The 17881-nt window shown below is 43.6% G+C and overlaps 1 protein-coding gene across 2 annotated transcripts in view; it reads left to right on the forward strand.

Annotated features, from left to right (window-relative positions):
- Positions 1 to 17881, forward strand: part of RET (ret proto-oncogene) — a 146482-nt gene that overhangs the window by 122148 nt on the left and 6453 nt on the right. For both annotated transcript variants that reach the window (XM_081953742.1, XM_081953743.1), the window contains exons 13-18: positions 1769 to 1876; positions 2964 to 3178; positions 3634 to 3756; positions 6830 to 6900; positions 11265 to 11402; positions 14226 to 14325. In XM_081953742.1, coding sequence (XP_081809868.1) covers positions 1769 to 1876; positions 2964 to 3178; positions 3634 to 3756; positions 6830 to 6900; positions 11265 to 11402; positions 14226 to 14325 — 755 coding nt within the window. The remainder of the gene's footprint in view (positions 1 to 1768; positions 1877 to 2963; positions 3179 to 3633; positions 3757 to 6829; positions 6901 to 11264; positions 11403 to 14225; positions 14326 to 17881) is intronic.

Raw genomic sequence — 17881 nt, forward strand, 5'->3', positions numbered from 1 at the left:
ATGAACTGAGGGGTCCTTGGTGCTCTCTGAACTTGGGTTTTTTCTTGCAGATGTTTCATTACCCAACTAGGTAACATCATCAGTGCTAGTAAGGAGTGGGGTTGCTGCCTATAGTCTATTGGCTTGTTCTGTCAATATTGATGAGAGTGTTAACTCGGAAAGCATCCCTGGCCTGCTCTCGAGTTGCCATAGGCAAGGGGGACGGGAAAACAAACTTGGAGAGCATGGCAGCCAAAAACAAAAGCACATTCCAGACATATCTCTGTCAAGGCTGTCTCTCGGGGTTACCCACTGTGGCCGGAGGGGAGTGATCTCTTCAACCCGCAAAATTGCTTCATTGGTGAATGTGACTGATGACACACCCTGAGGGAAGGGGGGAAACAGGGTCAAGCCTGGGCCGTAAATTACATGGGGTCAGAGTTTTCTTCATTTGGAATGTGCCAACATGAAGCTCCTAATAAATAACTGGATTTCTTTTGAAGCTTGGCTCAAGGCTCATAATTAATTAGGGCATCTGTCAGAACCCTCACAGAGAGTCTATAAAGTGAGAGCAAACCCCATTCCTCACTAGTGCTGATGATGTTATCTAGTTTGGGTAATGAAACATCTGCAAAAAACAACAACAACCCAACAACAACCAAATTCAGAGAGCACCAAGACAAACAAAGGTGCTTTTTACATAGCTGGGATTGTGATCCCTTAAATTTTATATGCTGCCCAATTCCAGCAACTCTGGTTTGCAAAATTATCCGTGTAAGTTTGATCATTGGACTGGATCAGCAGTTTTAGGACAGTGTTTTTCAAACTTGGCATACGATGTGTGGATTTCTGCTCCCAGAATTGGAGTTGAATTTAATTCCGGCTCCAGAAGCGGAACTCTGGGAGTTGAATCCCACCCATCTACCAAGTTGCCAAGTTAAAAAAACTACCCATTTAAGGATTTCAAGACCACAACCAGCATTTTCAAGTGGCCGAGAAGCACAAGGACACCGTGGAGCTAATTATATTCGACTTTCCCCACATTAAGATATTGCATCGCCTTAATTTTGGGGCTATTGTACAAGGTTTATAGTATAGTATCTCTCTCTCTCTCTCTCTCTCTCTCTCTCTCTCTCTCTCTCTCTCTCTCTCTCTCTCTATCTATCTATCTATCTATCTATCTATCTATATCTACATATGTACATATGTACATATGTATGTATGTGTGTGTGTATACATATGTGTGTGTTTGTGTATATGTGTGTAATTATACATATACACATACACACACATGAATATGTGTGTGTGTGTGTGTTCTAGCACACACACTGGTACACAGCTGATTTACTCTCTGGAGACAAACACTGTGGGAGTAAGACACCCCTAACACCCCTCGGTTTTTTTTTTTTTTGGTTATGATACAGCCTGTTGTGCCTTCAAATGGCTTCTACTGTACTGCCATAAAATGGCTTCTACTGTACAGTGCAGTGGAGTTGCCATGGTAACGGCTTCACAGTACTCCACAAGGGGGCTCCCTGGTAAGAGGGAAAATCCAACATTAGAAATTACGTTTGGTCCGGACATTTCCCCCCTATAAATAAATACTCAGGCAACGCCAGATTATCAGCTAGTGTAATATAAAATATAGCTTATATTTGCCATCGTATCATGAAAAGGAGAGCCATTTCTCCACTATTTACATAAGACTCTAATGTATCATTGGTAAATCCTGCCTTAAGTCATAGTCGGGGTGGCTTAATAAGAGGTCTCTTCCTGCTCTGTTCCACAGAAAATGCTTCATCAAGCGAGCTTCGAGATTTACATTCTGAGTTCAACCTTTTAAAACAGGTGAACCATCCTCACGTCATCAGGCTGTATGGTGCTTGTAGCCAGGACGGTAAGTATTTAATTTTGACTTCTAGAGAATTTTGATTCCTGGAGCAAAAGGATGAGCAAGAGAGAACAAGTACCGTATTTTTCGGAGTATAAGACGCACCTTTTTCCCTCAAAAAGAGGGTGAAAATCTGGGTGCATCTTATACACTGAATACAGCATTTTTGGCTTCCCGAAACCCCGCCCCCTTCACCAAAATGGCCTTGCATAGCCTTTAGGAGGCTTATAGAGTGCTCCTGGGGGCTGGGGAGGGCAGAAATGAGGAAACAACAGGCTGTTTTTGGTTCAATTTTGCCCCCTCAGCCCTTCAGGAGCACTCTGCAAGGCTCCTAAAGGCTATGCATGCCCCTTTTTTGCTTGTTTTTGCCCCCCCCCCCCAGGAACAGTCTACAAGCCTCCTAAGGCTATTCATGGCCTTTTTTGAAGAAAAAAAACACAGGGCCATTTTCGCAAAAAACGGGCCATTTTGGGGAGGTCTGCAGAGTGCAAAAACCTTTTTAAAAAATTTGCCTCTTCAAAACCTTGGTGCGTCTTATACTCTGAAAAATATGGTAATCTTAAGTGCAGCAGTGGAAGAATGAGGGAAGGGCCACAATAGAACATAGAAGGACAGAGTTTGGAAGGGGTCCTTGGAGGTCTTCTAGTCCAACCTCCTGCTTGAGCAGGTGATCCTATAGCATTCGAGACAAATGGCTATCCAGTCTCTTCTCGAAAACCTCCAGTGATGGAGCCATCCATGATTTCTGAAGGCAACTTCTGTTCCACTGGTTGATTGTCCTCACCAATGGTGGGTGTTCATAGGGAAAAAGAAGAAGAAGGAAAAGGTTGGGAGACATGGTCCATTTCTTTTAAAAAGAAATAATCTTTTTAGATTAGAGGAAGAAGGGAGGGAGGGAGGAAGGAAGTCTGAATTCCCAAAATCTCATCCTGGAGAGTAATCCCCCAACTGAGATGATAACATTTCTGATGTGTGAAACGGACATGAAGTTCACTGGTCCAATTAAAAAAAAAAAATAAGGACCTTGCCCATTTTTTTGAGGGCAAGTTGATTGAACAACTGCATTCCCCTCCCCCCCTTTGTTTGACCTCAGGGCCTTTATACTTAATTGTGGAGTATGCGAAATACGGCTCCTTGCGGAGTTTCCTAAGGGAAAGCCGGAAAGTGGGAACCAGCTACGTGGGAAGCGATACCAACAGAAATTCCAGCTACTTGGACAATCCAGATGAGCGGGCTCTCACTATGGGCGACCTGATCTCCTTTGCGTGGCAGATCTCCCGTGGCATGCAATACCTTGCCGAGATGAAGGTATGGACTTCCACTTTCCTGCCCAACCTATTTCCATGAACTTTTCAGGGGTGGGCTTCAAAAATTTCAGCAACAGGTTCTCTGCCTGGTTGCTGGGTGGGGGGGGGAGACGGGACATTTTCGTCATCCTTAGGCTCTGGAGGCCCTCCGTAAGCCAGAAACGGGTCGGGAACTTCCGAGAGGCCCATTTTTCTCCCTCCCCAAGACTCTGCACGGGCCCTGCACTTACCTCACATCCAAAATGGGCCACGTGGAGACTGCTGGGAGGGGAGGGGTGGGGCAGGGTGGGAGGGGCCAGCCAGGGGTGGGATTTGGAGGTTCTCAGAACCAGCCATAACGTTAGCTATGGGTTTTCCCAAACCTGGGTGAACCGGTAGCAGCCCACCCCCAGAGTTTTTCCAGGGTGGGGCTCATCTGTTAATTTCTTGTGTGTGTGTGTGTGTGTTTCTCCCAAGCTTGTTCATCGTGATTTAGCAGCCAGGAATGTCTTAGTAGCCGAAGGGCGTAAAATGAAGATTTCTGACTTTGGTTTGTCTCGCGACGTTTATGAAGAGGACTCTTATGTCAAGAGGAGCAAGGTGAGGAAGACAATTGTTTATTCGCCACAATGATCTGTTTATTTAAAGGATAATCCGTGAACAGCTGCGAGGGACTTAGAACATTGGAGTTTGAAGGGGCATCACTGTAACCCTCAAGAGGATTTTGCACATTTGGGAAATCTGAGGGGAAAAAAGGGTTCTAGAACTGTTCTTAGGGAAAATGATAGAGGGAAGATGATAGCCTGAGAGTTTTGGGTTGTTGTTTTTTAACCTGGGGGAAAAAATAGGAGACAGGTAAGGTAATGTAGCATGAGAATTATTTTTTTAATGCCACCCGTACAATGTTAAGAATTTGAGGTTATCCATCAAAACCTGAATCCTGGAAAATTCAGAGCCAATAAAAGTAAGTACTTTATAGACCGGGTAAATTAAAATGGGATTTTTTGCCCTCAGATGCCATTAGGACGTAACTATTTGGATAGCTTTTGGAAGAGGATCAGAGTCTTCATACTGTAACTAGTGTCAGTGTGGGGAAACACAAGGTGCTTCGAAATGTTGCTCACTCAAGAAAAGTCAATAAAATAAGTCCCTCTGCCACGGTTAACAAATGTGCTAGATAGATAGATAGATAGATAGATAGATAGATAGATAGATAGATAGATAGATAGATGATAGATAGATAGATAGATAGATAGATAAATAGATAAATAGATAAATAGATAAATAGATAAATAGATAAATAATAAATAGACAGACGGACAGACAGACAGACTAGAAGGAAGATGGATGGATGGATGGATGGATGGATGGATGGATGGATGATAGATAGATAGACAGACAGGTAGGCAGGCCGGCAGACAGACAGAGTAGAAGGAAGATGGATGGATGGATGGATGGATGGATGGATGGTAGATAGATAGATAGATAGATAGATAGATAGATAGATGATAGATAGATAGATAGATAGATAAATAGATAAATAATAAATAGACAGACGGACAGACAGACAGACTAGAAGGAAGATGGATGGATGGATGGATGGATGGATGGATGGTAGATAGATAGATAGATAGATAGATAGATAGATAGATAGATAGATAGATAGATAGATAATGAATGGATGGATGGATGGATGGATGGAAGATAGAGATGGATGGATGGGTGAGTGTGTGGGTAGATAGACAGACAGACAGACAGATAGATAGATAGATAGATAGATAGATAGATAGATAGATAGATAGATAGATAGATAGATAGATGATAGATAGATAGATAGATAGATAGATAGATAGATAGATGATAGATAGATAGATAGATGATAGATAGATAGATAGATAGATAGATAGATAGATAGATAGATAGATAGATAGATAGATAGATAGATAATGAATGGATGGATGGATGGATGGAAGATAGAGATGGATGGATGGGTGAGTGTGTGGGTAGATAGACAGACAGACAGACAGATAGATAGATAGATAGATAGATAGATAGATAGATAGATAGATAGATAGATAGATGATAGATAGATAGATAGATAGATAGATAGATAGATAGATAGATAGATGATAGATAGATAGATAGATAGATAGATAAATAGATAAATAGATAAATAGATAAATAGATAAATAGATAAATAATAAATAGACAGACGGACAGACAGACAGACTAGAAGGAAGATGGATGGATGGATGGATGGATGGATGGATGGATGATAGATAGATAGACAGACAGGTAGGCAGGCCGGCAGACAGACAGAGTAGAAGGAAGATGGATGGATGGATGGATGGATGGATGGATGGATGGATGGATGGATGGTAGATAGATAGATAGATAGATAGATAGATAGATAGATAGATAGATAAATAGATAAATAATAAATAGACAGACGGACAGACAGACAGACTAGAAGGAAGATGGATGGATGGATGGATGGATGGTAGATAGATAGATAGATAGATAGATAGATAGATAGATAGATAGATAGATAATGAATGGATGGATGGATGGATGGAAGATAGAGATGGATGGATGGGTGAGTGTGTGGGTAGATAGACAGACAGACAGATAGATAGATAGATAGATAGATAGATAGATAGATAGATAGATAGATAGATAGATAGATAGATAGATAGATGAATGGATAAATAGATGGAACATACATAGATACAGACAGACAGACAGTCACAGTAGAAGGAGGATGGATGGATGGATGGAAGATAGTGATGGATGGATAGATAGATGAATTGATGGATAGATGGAAGATGAGAGAGAGATAGACAGACAGACAGATAGATGTAGGACAGACGGACAGATAGATTAGATAGATAGAATGTTTATATCAATTCTTATAACTAGATAACTAAGCTAATTCTGCATATCGTAACATTTGAATTTTTGCTGGGCCAAGTTAGTCTAATTGGAATATCCGCTGCCTAAAAGTCAACTTACTTGCCTCTGAGAAAAAGCAATGAAGAAAAGGAAAACGAGGGATTAAAAAAAAAAGAACTGTTGAAGTAATGTTCAGATAGGCTTGCCCAGCAGCGGCCGGCTGAGCTGTTGGTGGATTCTGACAGCGATGACCATTGTGGGACTGCTCTGGAGGATGTGGAAGACTCTGGAGGGTGTTTGGAGTCAGAGCAGGGACTAGAGAGGCCTGTTGGTCACCAGGTGGCATCTGAGTCAGGGAGCAGTGAGGAGGAACAGAGGGAGGTTATCCCTGATTTCCGTGTGTGTAGAGCTGAGAGGAGAGGGGAGCAGCTGTGGAGAAGACGTCATAAAAGGAAATAGGGATAGCTGGCTACTGTTGTGGCCCCTCCCAAAGAGTTTATAGGTGGAGCGACGGGAGGGGAATCTTTGCAGGAAACAACAGTCCATTTTACTAGCCGTTGAGAAAGCATTCCATAAGTCTAATCTTGGTTTCTTGAAGATAGCGTTCTAGGCTCCTAGCCAAGGGGTGGTTTTATCTCTGTAATTAGTTGTGGCAGACAGCCAAGCCTGTGTCTACATATTCATTAGAATCACGGGACAGAACATGCATGCATGCATGCATACATACATACGCACACACGCACGCACACACACACACATATTTATATTTTTCTTCCAACAGGGTCGAATACCTGTAAAATGGATGGCCATAGAGTCCCTCTTTGATCACATCTACACGAGCCAGAGTGATGTGTAAGTTGATTTATGCTATTGGAAATTTGTATGCTTAAATCCAAACAGTATCTTTATGCATATCGATGGTGTTTGTGCAAGAGAGACTTTGCAGTATCCTTAGGGCAAAAGGGGGAGGGGGGAGGAGGGAGGCATGCATGCCCTGGAATCATGGCATAAAGGGCTCAAAAATATGTCATTTGTGTCACGTCATCCCGAGAACATTTGCAGATGTGGAATATTTGCACTGTGTTCTGAATTAGGCAAATGACACAATTTGTGTTGTTTAGGTTATGATGTCAGGCGTGTATGATGTTGTTTCAGACTTGTATGATGTCATTTCAAAATAGGGAACAAGTCAGGTTTATTTCAAAATAGGGAACAAACCCATGCATTTTGAAAATGGCAGCCCTAAAACAACACTGACTGATAGACCATTCACTATTAATCTGATTTTTTTTCAACTGATAGCCGCTGACCCAATGTTGATCCAACAGAGGAACAAAGTAGCTCTTTTAGCTGTTCAGATTTTGTAATATCCTGGCTTTTTTTGTTTAAAAAAAAAGGAAGTTGAAACTTGGAGAAAGAGGATATGTTTCCAACTTAGAATAACTCTCTCTCTGAAATAGTATAGGGCAGGGGTGTCAATGTTGATTTCATTGAGGGCTGCATCAGGGTTGTGTTTGACTTCGGGGGGTGGGGGGGCTGGGGCTGGCCAGGTTGGGTGTGGCCAGCTTGACATCACTTGTATCAGGGGCGCCTGTGGCGGCCCGAGTACTCTGCCAGCAAAAACAGACTCCCAAGCTCTGTTTTCGGTTTGACAGCCTCCTGCAGCCCTCTGCCAGCAAAAACGGAGCTCCCCGGGGTTTTGCTGGCAGAGGCACTGCAGGCTGGACTTTCGCTGTTTCCAGGGCGGCCTGGTGTGCCAGATTTAAGCACCCCACTGGCTGGATCCAGCACCCGCGCCTTGAGTTTCACACCCTGGGCTTCCTGCCTGGGGAAGAGGTTGGCCTAGAAGATCTCCAAGATCCTTTCCAAGTTATTCTCTCTTGTTCTGTTTTTTTTCTAAAAAGGCTCAGCTCCTTATAGCATTCACTCATTTGGGCAGCTAGTGTAGGTGAAGAGCAGGAAGCACCGGTAGATGGAGTTAAGCAAGTCATTAACCTAGAATCTTTGCGTTCCCATAAATGGTCTAATTTGAGCCTCTCGTGCATTCCATTGACTTTATCTAGCGCCAATTTAGTATTGAACGTTAAGTGGCTATATTCTTGTGCATAAAAGTAAAGATAAAGTTTCCCCTTGCACATATAGTATGTGGTAGTTGTTCCCGACTCTAGGGGTGGTGCTCATCTCCGTTTCAAAGCCGAAGAGCCAGCGCTGTCTGAAGACGTCTCTGTGGTCATGTAGCTGGCATGACTAAATGTTGAAGGCGCACGGAACACTGTTACCTTCCCACCAAAGGTGTTTTTGTACTTGCATTTTTACATGCTTTCGAACTGCTAAGTTGGCAGAAGCTGGGAACAAGTTAACAGGAGCTCACTCCGTTACGCGGCGCTAGGGATTCGAACTACTGAACTGGCGACCTTTCTGATCAACAAGCTCAGCGTCTTAGCCACTGAGCCACTGCGTCCCTTCTTGTGCATAAACTTGAACAATGAATCTTAACGTCAACATATGGTGCTGATTCTTTGTGCTAGACATCTCAAATGAGAAAAATAACTTTCCGCGACAACTGTCCAGTTCTTCTTTCAGAAATTACAACCTTTATCCGTTTTTTGTTTGCTGGCTACAACCTTTGAGTCTCTTCCCACCCGCTACAATTCCTTTGAGAAGCCACAACATCTCGGCTGGAGGATCTCATGTGCTTCTGGAGAGTCCTCAGACAAAAGAAAAACGAAGGATGCTGAGCAGTGAAGACTTGTGCTCATATTTCAATAAGCGGGGGATGAAGAAACCACAGAACGCTGGGAAGTAGCCAACTTTGACTGTAACAGCCAAAAAGAAAAGAAAAAAAAAACATTCCTAAAGTGATGACAGAAGCTTTACAAATTTAGTCTAACTGGGTTATTTAATAAGCATTTATTTAGACACCGCTCTCCAGCAAATGTTATATAATGTTGATCAGTTCAGTGGTTCGAATCCCTAGCGCCGCATAACAGAGTGAGCTCCCATTACTTTTCGCAGCTTCTGCCAACCTAGCAGTTTGAAAGTATGTAAAAATGCAAGTAGAAAAATAGGGACCACCTTTGGTGGGAAGGTAACAGTGTTCCTTCAGCGTTTAGTCATGCCATGGAGACGTCTTCGGAGAGCGCTGGCTCTTTGGCTTTGAAATGAGCACCGCCCCTTAGAGTCAGGAACAAGTAAAACACATGTGCGAGGGAAACCTTTACATTTACCTCCAGCAAATGTTAATATGTCCATATTTCTGTATGTCTAGCAGTAAAGAGCAGGACGCAGTGATAAAGGTATTAAATAAAATTGATGATTTAGAATAGTTAGCACCAGAATAACAGAACTGGAAGGGACTTTGGAGGCCTTCTAATCCCTGCTCAAGCAGGAGACCCTATACCATTTCAGCAAAAGGTTGTCCAATCTCGTCTTGAAAACCTCCAGTGACGGAGCACCCACAATTTCTGGAGGCAAGTTAATTGTTGATTAATTGTTCTAACTATCAGGAAATTTCTCCTGATTTCTAGGTTGGTTCTCCCCTTGATTAGTTTCCATCCATTGCTGCTTCTCCTGCCTTCCGATGCTTTGGAAAATAGGTTGACACCCCCAACCCCCGCCTCTGCTTTGCCGTAGCCCCATAGCAGAGGTAGCTTTCTACCGGTTTGGACCGGTTTGGCCAGTCCTTCCATGCCCCCAAACCGGTTCTCCTACGGTGCCGCCATCTTGATTTTTGGTTCTGCGCATACGCAGAACAATTTTCATTGCAGAAGTGTAAGGGTTTTTTCCCCCTTTTTTAACATTTTGCGCATGCGCAGATTTTTTTAGGTGCAAATGCACACATGTGCGGAGCAAAAACATCTGCTCACCAAACCGGTAGTAATGCTGGGAGCAACCCACCCCTGCCTCATAGATATTGCAAGACTGCTATCATGTCACCCGTGGTTCTTCTTTTCATTAAACTAGACATACCAAGTACTTCTATCTACAAAACCCATGCATTAAAAAAAAAGAGCTCTGTGATCTTCTGTAGAATCTGCACCCACTGAAGAAGACTGACCCTGGATGAAGGATAGATTCCTTTATGGTCTGCAATTATGAAATTCTTTAGCTGCAATAGATAAACCTTAGGTTTGATCCAGCAAAACAACTCCGCTCTTGTTCAGTACTGCCTGACAAAATATATAAGGCTGCTGCAAATACGTTTAAGGTGTACATGGAGTAGTGGTAGAATCAAGCTTCCCTGCAGTACGTTCAGAGAGCACCAAGGGCCATATACAATCCTCTACCTTGTTTCCCTGAAAAAAAGACCTTCCAGATAATAAGCCCAATCGGGCTTTTGAGCGCACGCACTAAAATAAGCCCTTCCCCCAAAATAAGCCCTCCCTGAAAATATTGCAACACAGCAGCAGCCATGAGGTGACCACACTTGCTGACTCCTGCACTTCAAAAATAATAAGACCTTCCCGAAAATAAGGCCAAGTGCTTATTTCAGGAGTCAAAAGAAAATAAGATCCTGTCTTATTTTCGGGAAAATACGGTAGATCAAGGGTGTCAAACTCAAGGCCCATGTGCCGGATCTGGCCTGTGGGGTGCTGGAAATATCAAAGGACCAGCCCATAATGCCTCTGCCGGGCAAAACGGACCCTGGGCGGCCCCTGCACGGCCCATTGTTAGCTGGCATAGTGCTGCTGGATGCCATGGGGGGCAAAAACAAGGTACAGAGGGGCACGGTCCCCTGTGCCCCGTTTTGGCTGGTAAAGTGCTGCAGCACCCATTTTGGCCAGCAGGATGCTGCTGCAGGAGATGTCCATCCTGTCTCCCCCCGCCTGCCACGCCCCCCCCCCCACTGGCAGAGAATGACAATGCTGATCCTGTCCTCGAAGAAATCCAGTTTTTCACCCCTGCTCTTGGTGATCACCAAATTTAAGTTTATCTGAGAACCAAAATTATATACTTTTGTAAAAAAGTTTCTTATGTTTGTGATTCTATAACAGCTTAGCAGACTTGCAAAAACTCTTTTTTGGTAATTTTGCTATAGCCGGTTCTTTGCCACTTGATATTTGATTGTAAGAAAGAATATTGGGAAAGCTGGCCAGAAAAACAGAATTTCTCTTCAAATGTATCTGTCCTCAGTTCTTTTGGGGTATTGTGCAAGGTTTCTCTGTCTGCAGAAATAACTGCTTCTGATTTTTTTTTTAAAAAAAATTCCCCCTTAGATGGTCATTTGGAGTGCTGTTATGGGAAATTGTGACCCTCGGAGGTAATCCATATCCAGGAATTGCTCCAGAGAGGCTGTTTAACCTCTTAAAAACTGGTTATAGAATGGAGAAACCGGAAAACTGCAGTGAGGAGATGTAAGTAACCTCAGATCAGAAGGATCACATCCAAGCCCAAGGATTACAATCAGCTATTTTCTCTTAGATTTCTGCAAATTGGATGAATACGATCAGGGGTGGACTTCAAATATTTTAGCAAGAGGTTTTCTGCCTTGTTGCTGGGTGGGCGTGGTGATGGTGGGCGTGGTTTAGTCAGCCTCCTACACCATGGGGTATGTGTGGGGGGGGGGGGCGTTTTTGCCCTCCCTGGGCCCCAGAGGCTTTTTTTTTTGAGCCTCCGGGAGGGCGAAAATGGTCTTCCCAGGCTCTGGAGGCTGGATACGGGACTGTTTCTGTCCTTCCTGAACTTTCGGTAGGCCCGTTTCTCACCCTCCTCAAGCCTCCGTGTGCACCCTGCACTTACCTGCATCCAAAACAGGCCACGTGGGGACTCCTGGGAGTGGTGGGGTGGTGTCTAGGAGTTATTGTCTAGGAGTTATTGTTTCCTCCCCATTGAGAGCCTTTAAACTTTTAACCATCATCCCAAAAGGATGAAGGTCTGGTGGAGCACAGGAAGGACGATGAAGTGGCTCATCGAATTCAGTTTCCTCATCTTAGCAACTTCCTAGATGTGGAGTCCTTGATGCTCTCTCTGCTCGGTTGTTCTCTTGCAGACATTTTATTCCACAATTACGTAATATCTTGTTTATTTATTTATATATTTGTGAAACAAGCACAAGATAACAGGTATGTTTATGAACATAAACATGAACAAAGGAAGTAAGTACAGATACATGGGGACAGCAAGACAGGGGCGGTAGGCACGCTAGTGCACTTATGCACGCCCCCTTTAGGGACCTCTTAGGAATGGGGTGAGGTCCACGGTAGACAGTTTGAGGTTGAAGCTGTGGGGGGTTTGAGGCTGTAGCAAGGGAGTCGGGCAGAGCATTCCAGGTGTTGACCACTCTGTTGCTGAAGTCGTATTTTCTGCAATCGAGTTTGAAGCGGTTCACCTTGAGTTTGTATCAATTATTTATCCGTGTATTATTGTGGTTGAAACTGAAGTAGTCCTTGACAGGCAAGATGTTGTAGCAGACAATTTTGTGTACTATGCTTAGATCGGACCGCAAGCGGCGCAGTTCCAGATTGTCCAAGCTCAAAATTTCACGCCTGTTGACATAAGGGATTCTATTGTGAGCAGTGGAGTGGGGGACTCTTCTCGTGAAATACCTCTGGACCCTCTCAATCATATTAATGTCTGATGTACAATGTGGATTCAAGGCGGACGAGTTGTATTCAAGAATTGGTCTGGCAAAGGTTAGGTTGAAGATGTGCACTGAAGACGTTACCTGGTTTGGTAATGAAATGTCTTCAAGAAAACAACCAAGCTCAGAAGTCCACAGTTCAGTCCCGAGCTACAAACATTGTCTTCTGTTGGTAGTTCTAAAGATGAACTTGAATTCCGTTATTGAAGATGGCCATGGTTGAGAATTTTAATGGTTCAGGCCAACAGGTGTGCATATTTCATGGTTGGGAAACCCTGGTCTAATCCTTAAGACCCTGACCCCTAATTATATTATCCAGTCTCTTCTTCAGTGAGAACTAGGACTTGCTATTGCTTGCATTGAAAAGTCTGCAACATCCAGCTTGCAAAATTAGGAGAAATACTAGGTTGACAAAAAAGAAATACAGAATGTCAGGGTTCCAAGTAAGACCCCCAAGGAAAGAAGACTCCGAGGCTTGAGTTTCCTCAAAGCTCCATTTCATTAGAGATGTCATATTGGCACATCTGGGAAAACCCGAATCTGAAAGCTCCCAGCTTTTCCCCACCCAAGTGAAAGTCCAAGTCCCTGCCCAGCACCCACATGTCCATCACATGGTCCAGTCAGGCACCATCCAAAACTGGAGATGCCTCCCAGTCACACCTTCACAGCTGCAGGGCCAGAAGTCCTTGACTCTCTGAGAAAGGAATGTTATTTTGACTATATATCTCCCCTACTCCATAATAATCCCCCTTCCTATTTTCCTACAGTAGAAATTGTGGCAGGCCTGAAGGCCCAACATAAAAGATGGCTTCCAGGTCTGACGCAGAAATGGTCATCCAGGATTTTGCAGCCCAGATATATGGTCCTTTTGCAGGAAAATAAATACGCTTTGACTCTCCCTTGGAGTTTTCTTGAAGGCCACCAGGCTTTACCTGAGATGAAAAAAGAATAGCTACAGGGTTGATGAGAGAGGAAGCTCTTTTCATTGTTTTTCTATTCTTTGCAATATTTTAAGATTTCAGCCTGTTGAAAAGTTGGGTATGAATTTGTTGAATTAATGCATTTAAGCCAAAGTCCTATCATCAATCTTCATGCATGGATATGCATAGGTTGGAGAAATCTATTGGCTTTCTCCCTAAAGCTTTTTTTTGGGAGGGGGTCAGAACAGAGACTTGTGATTGCTTATTTTATAGGGTGCCCCATTCCAGTAGATTCCAATATCACCTTCACAATACAGAAATGTTGGAATCCGGGAATTATTTCTCCTCCTCCTCCTCTTCTTCTTCTTTTCTTCTTCTTCCTCCTCTTCCTCCTCCTCTTCTTCTTCTCTTCCTTCCCCTCCTCCTCCTCTTCTTCTTCCTCCTCTTCCTCCCCCTCCTCTTCTTCTTCTCCTCCTCCTCCTCCTCCTCCTCCTCCTCCTTCTTCTTCTTCTTCTTCTTCTTCTCCTCTTCCTCCTCCTCCTCCTCCTCCTCCTCTTCTTCTCCTTTCTCCTCCTCCTCTTCCTCCTCCTTCTCCTTCCCCTCCCCTCCCTCCCCTCCCTCCTCCTGCCCTTCCTCCTTTTCATTTGAAGATTAAAAGTGTGCTTGTTTTCTTCAAGGTACAATTTGATGATTCACTGCTGGAAACAGGAACCAGATAAGAGGCCAATGTTTGCTGAGATCAGTAAAGAATTAGAAAAAATGATGGTCAAAAGCCGGGTAAGAACCTTACAAAATTCATTACAGCTACATAGGTATGCGTGGTGGAGGTGATTGGTACTTGGTTTCTCTTTGGAGTCTTTATTCACCTTTGGTCACATTTAAAGAGAACTTGTTCAAGGAGAGATTTAAAGAAAGGATATTTGAAAGGCAGGAAGGGAGAAAATCCTAGTTAATCACCTGGGATCAGACGTGCCACAGTTACTTAGATTAAGAAAACATTTGAGGTCAGATAAAAATTGCAGAGTGCAAAATGCTTTTGTGTACACATGCACGGGGCAGCTCTGATTATAGCAATCAACTACTGCCATTTAATTTAAAGGAAGCAGCGTAATTGTAAACACAAGTTCACTAAACAAAGGCCATTTCGCACAACCTATCTTATCATCTCTTTGGGCATCTTTCGGAAGTATGAAATGGGAATTCATTTCAACAGGTGTTTGAAAATGCCTGCATCATAGCAATAGTACTTATATACCGCTTTACAGCCCTCTCTAAGCGGTTTAGAGTGTCGGCATATTTCTCTCCAACAATCTGGGTCCTCATTTTACCCACCTCGGAAGGATGGAAGGCTGAGTCAATAGCTATAGCAATAGCACTTAGAGTTATATACCTCTTCACTGTATTTTTACAGCCCTCTCTAAACCGTTTAGAGATTCAGCACATTTTTTTCCAACAATCTGGCTCCTCATTTTACCCACCTCGGAAGGATAGGAGTCTGAGTCAATAGCAATAGGACTTAGACTTATATACCGCTTCTTGGTGCTTTATAGCAGTAGTGAAATGCTACCGGTTTGGACCGGTTCGCCGGAACCGGTAGTAAAGATGCCAGCGGTTCTCCCGAACCAGCAGTAAAAAAAATGCTACCAGTTCGGGCGAACCGGTTTTTCCGACGATCAGCTATGACGTGTGATTTATCTTAGCTAGAAAGCAGGATTTCCTGCTTTCTAGTTCATCTAAATCGCGTGGCACAGCAGATTCTCCCACTCGCTGTTCGCTTACCTTTGCAGGTGCATTCGGTAGCAGGCTCCGCCCACCCACCTGAACATCATTTTGATGCTCTTCGCATGCGCGGAAGGTGCTGCACATGCACGAAGGTGGTGCGCGTGAGCGAAGTGAGCCGAACCGGTAGCAAAGTTAAGTGGATTTCACCCCTGCTTTATAGTCCTCTCTAAGCGGTTTACAGAGTCAGCAGTATCGCCCCCAACAATCTTGATCCTCATTTTACCGACCTTGGAAGGACAGAAGGCTGAGTCAACCTTGAGGCCGGTCAAGTTCGAACTCCTTCTAATCATGCATTAGAAAGCATTCCCTTTTGAGGCAAAGCTATGTTCCTTGCTTTGAAAGAAAATTAAATTCATTAATAGAGGAAGTAGAATTCCCTCTAAAAAATTTTCCCCACTTAGGAAATGGATAAGTAAAAGTAAATCAACAGATATTTAAAGAGCCAATGGGTAGCTCTTGGAAAGAAAAACACATTTAATAATGTAATCTGACGTCTCAAGTTTAGAATTTACTGGCTGATAAGCTGGTGCTGCCCAGGTATGTATTTATGTACCCTCCTTCCATGAACATTGCTGCAATTTCTAATTTCCCCCCTTACCAGAGGGAGCCTCCTTGTGGAGTACTGTGAAGCCATTACCATGGCAACTCCACAGTGCGGTACAGCAGAAGCCATTTTAAGGCATAGCCCTGAGGGGTGTTAGGGGTGTCTTACCCACACAGTATTTGTTTCCAGAGAGTAAGTCATCTGTGTACCAAGTTTGGTTGAAATTGCTCAAGGCATTCCAGAGTTATGCTGGAACACACACATCCACAAACACACACATGCATGCATTATATATATATAGAGAGAGAGATTCTGGACACCTCTTTCCGTGAATGATGCATTTCTGAAAAGGCACATGAGCGCTTGAATATTATTTTGCAAAATCTGGAGTTGTCTTTGTGAAGGAGGGAGAGTCCCCCCCCCCCGAATTAATGAGGTGTGAATCGTCGGCTTTCCAAGCAGCATATTTCCAGATAAACAGAAAATAAAACCCGAGAACATATTCTAATAAACAACTTTAATATAAAATAAAATAATAATACAAATCTTACTATCTAAATCTTACATTTTGGCAAGAGTTATGTTGCCCACCTCCCTCGGCAGGCGAACGGAAGATCAGAAAAAAAGTAAAAGAATGTGTGACGTATTATGAGACATGCACATTAATCATTGTCAGATAAGAAACAATCCATTCTACTGTATAACTCAGAATATAAGCTCAAGTTGACAAACAAATTAACACAGTGACAGTCTTGAAACAGCTTTCTCCTGGCAGCTGCTGGTCCCAGTTAGATCCAGATTCTAAAGCCAATCCGATGCTTCTCTTCATCCTAACATGGATGGATTTGGTAGTTCTAGAAAAACAAAGCTGGATGGAGGCAGCAGCTTTGGTTAGGTCAACAGGGCCGCAAGATCCCGAGAAGTCAGTATAGGTAATTCCTCGACTTAAACGGCCACAACCGAGCCCAAAACCTCTGTTGCTAAATGAGACGTTTGTCACGGAAATTTCGCCCCATTTTAAGATTTTCCTTGTCAGAGTTGTTAAGGGAATCCCTGCAGTTGTTAAGATAGACACGTGGTCGTTAAGTGACTCCTGGCTTTCTGGTTGGCATTGCTTGTCAGAAGGTCACAAAATGGGATCGTGCTTCTGAATTTCGATATACGCGATTGTGGGGATGCCGCAACAGCCTGTTTATGTGAAAAACAGTCATTTTTTCACAGTGCCGTTGCAACTTTGAACATCACTAAATGAGGACTATACCTGTATTGGTTTAAATAAAAGAGAGATCATATATTTCAGGGGTGTCAAACACAAGGCCCGGAGGCTGGATCCGGCCCATGAGATTCTTAGATCTGGCCCGTGGGGCTCCCCTGGAAACAGTGAAGGAGCGACCCACAATGCCTCTGCCAGCAAAAATGGAGGTTGGGAGAGTTGTGTGCAGCCTTCCCGAACTCCATTTTCCCTGCAGGAGGTCATCGCAGCTGAAAACGGAGCTTGGGAACCCGTTTTCACTGGCAGAGCGCTTGGGCCACCAAAGGCGCCCCTGACACGAATGATGTTGAGCTGGCCCCGCCTACCCCGGCCCTCCTGACATCAGGCACAACCCTGATGCAGCCCTCAATGAAATCAAGTTTTGACACATAATGAATTAATAAAATAATATAATAAACCCCACTCCCCCCCCCCACTCTGGCAACAACAACATCACACGAGCCATGGGGCAAAGCTCAGGTAACAACCATCTTGCTTAGGAACAAAATGGCTCAATTGTGGTCGTAAGTTGAGGACTATCTGTAGATGGAGTATGAGCATTGTTATGAAGTGTACAAGGGGTGAATGCTCTGTTTCATCATATCTCTTTGAACACCAGGCTTTCTCAGATCAGGAAGTGGGGAATCGGGGAGGTTAAAAATAAAGGAAAGAGGATATCATAAAAGGAAATTAGTATCGCCCATCTGCACCTGCTATGACCGGGATCATCAACCTTTCGGACCTCAGGGACCACT

Source organism: Natrix helvetica, assembly GCF_964273705.1.
Source record: "Natrix helvetica genome assembly, chromosome: 5".
Classification (NCBI taxonomy): Eukaryota; Metazoa; Chordata; class Lepidosauria; order Squamata; family Natricidae; genus Natrix; species Natrix helvetica.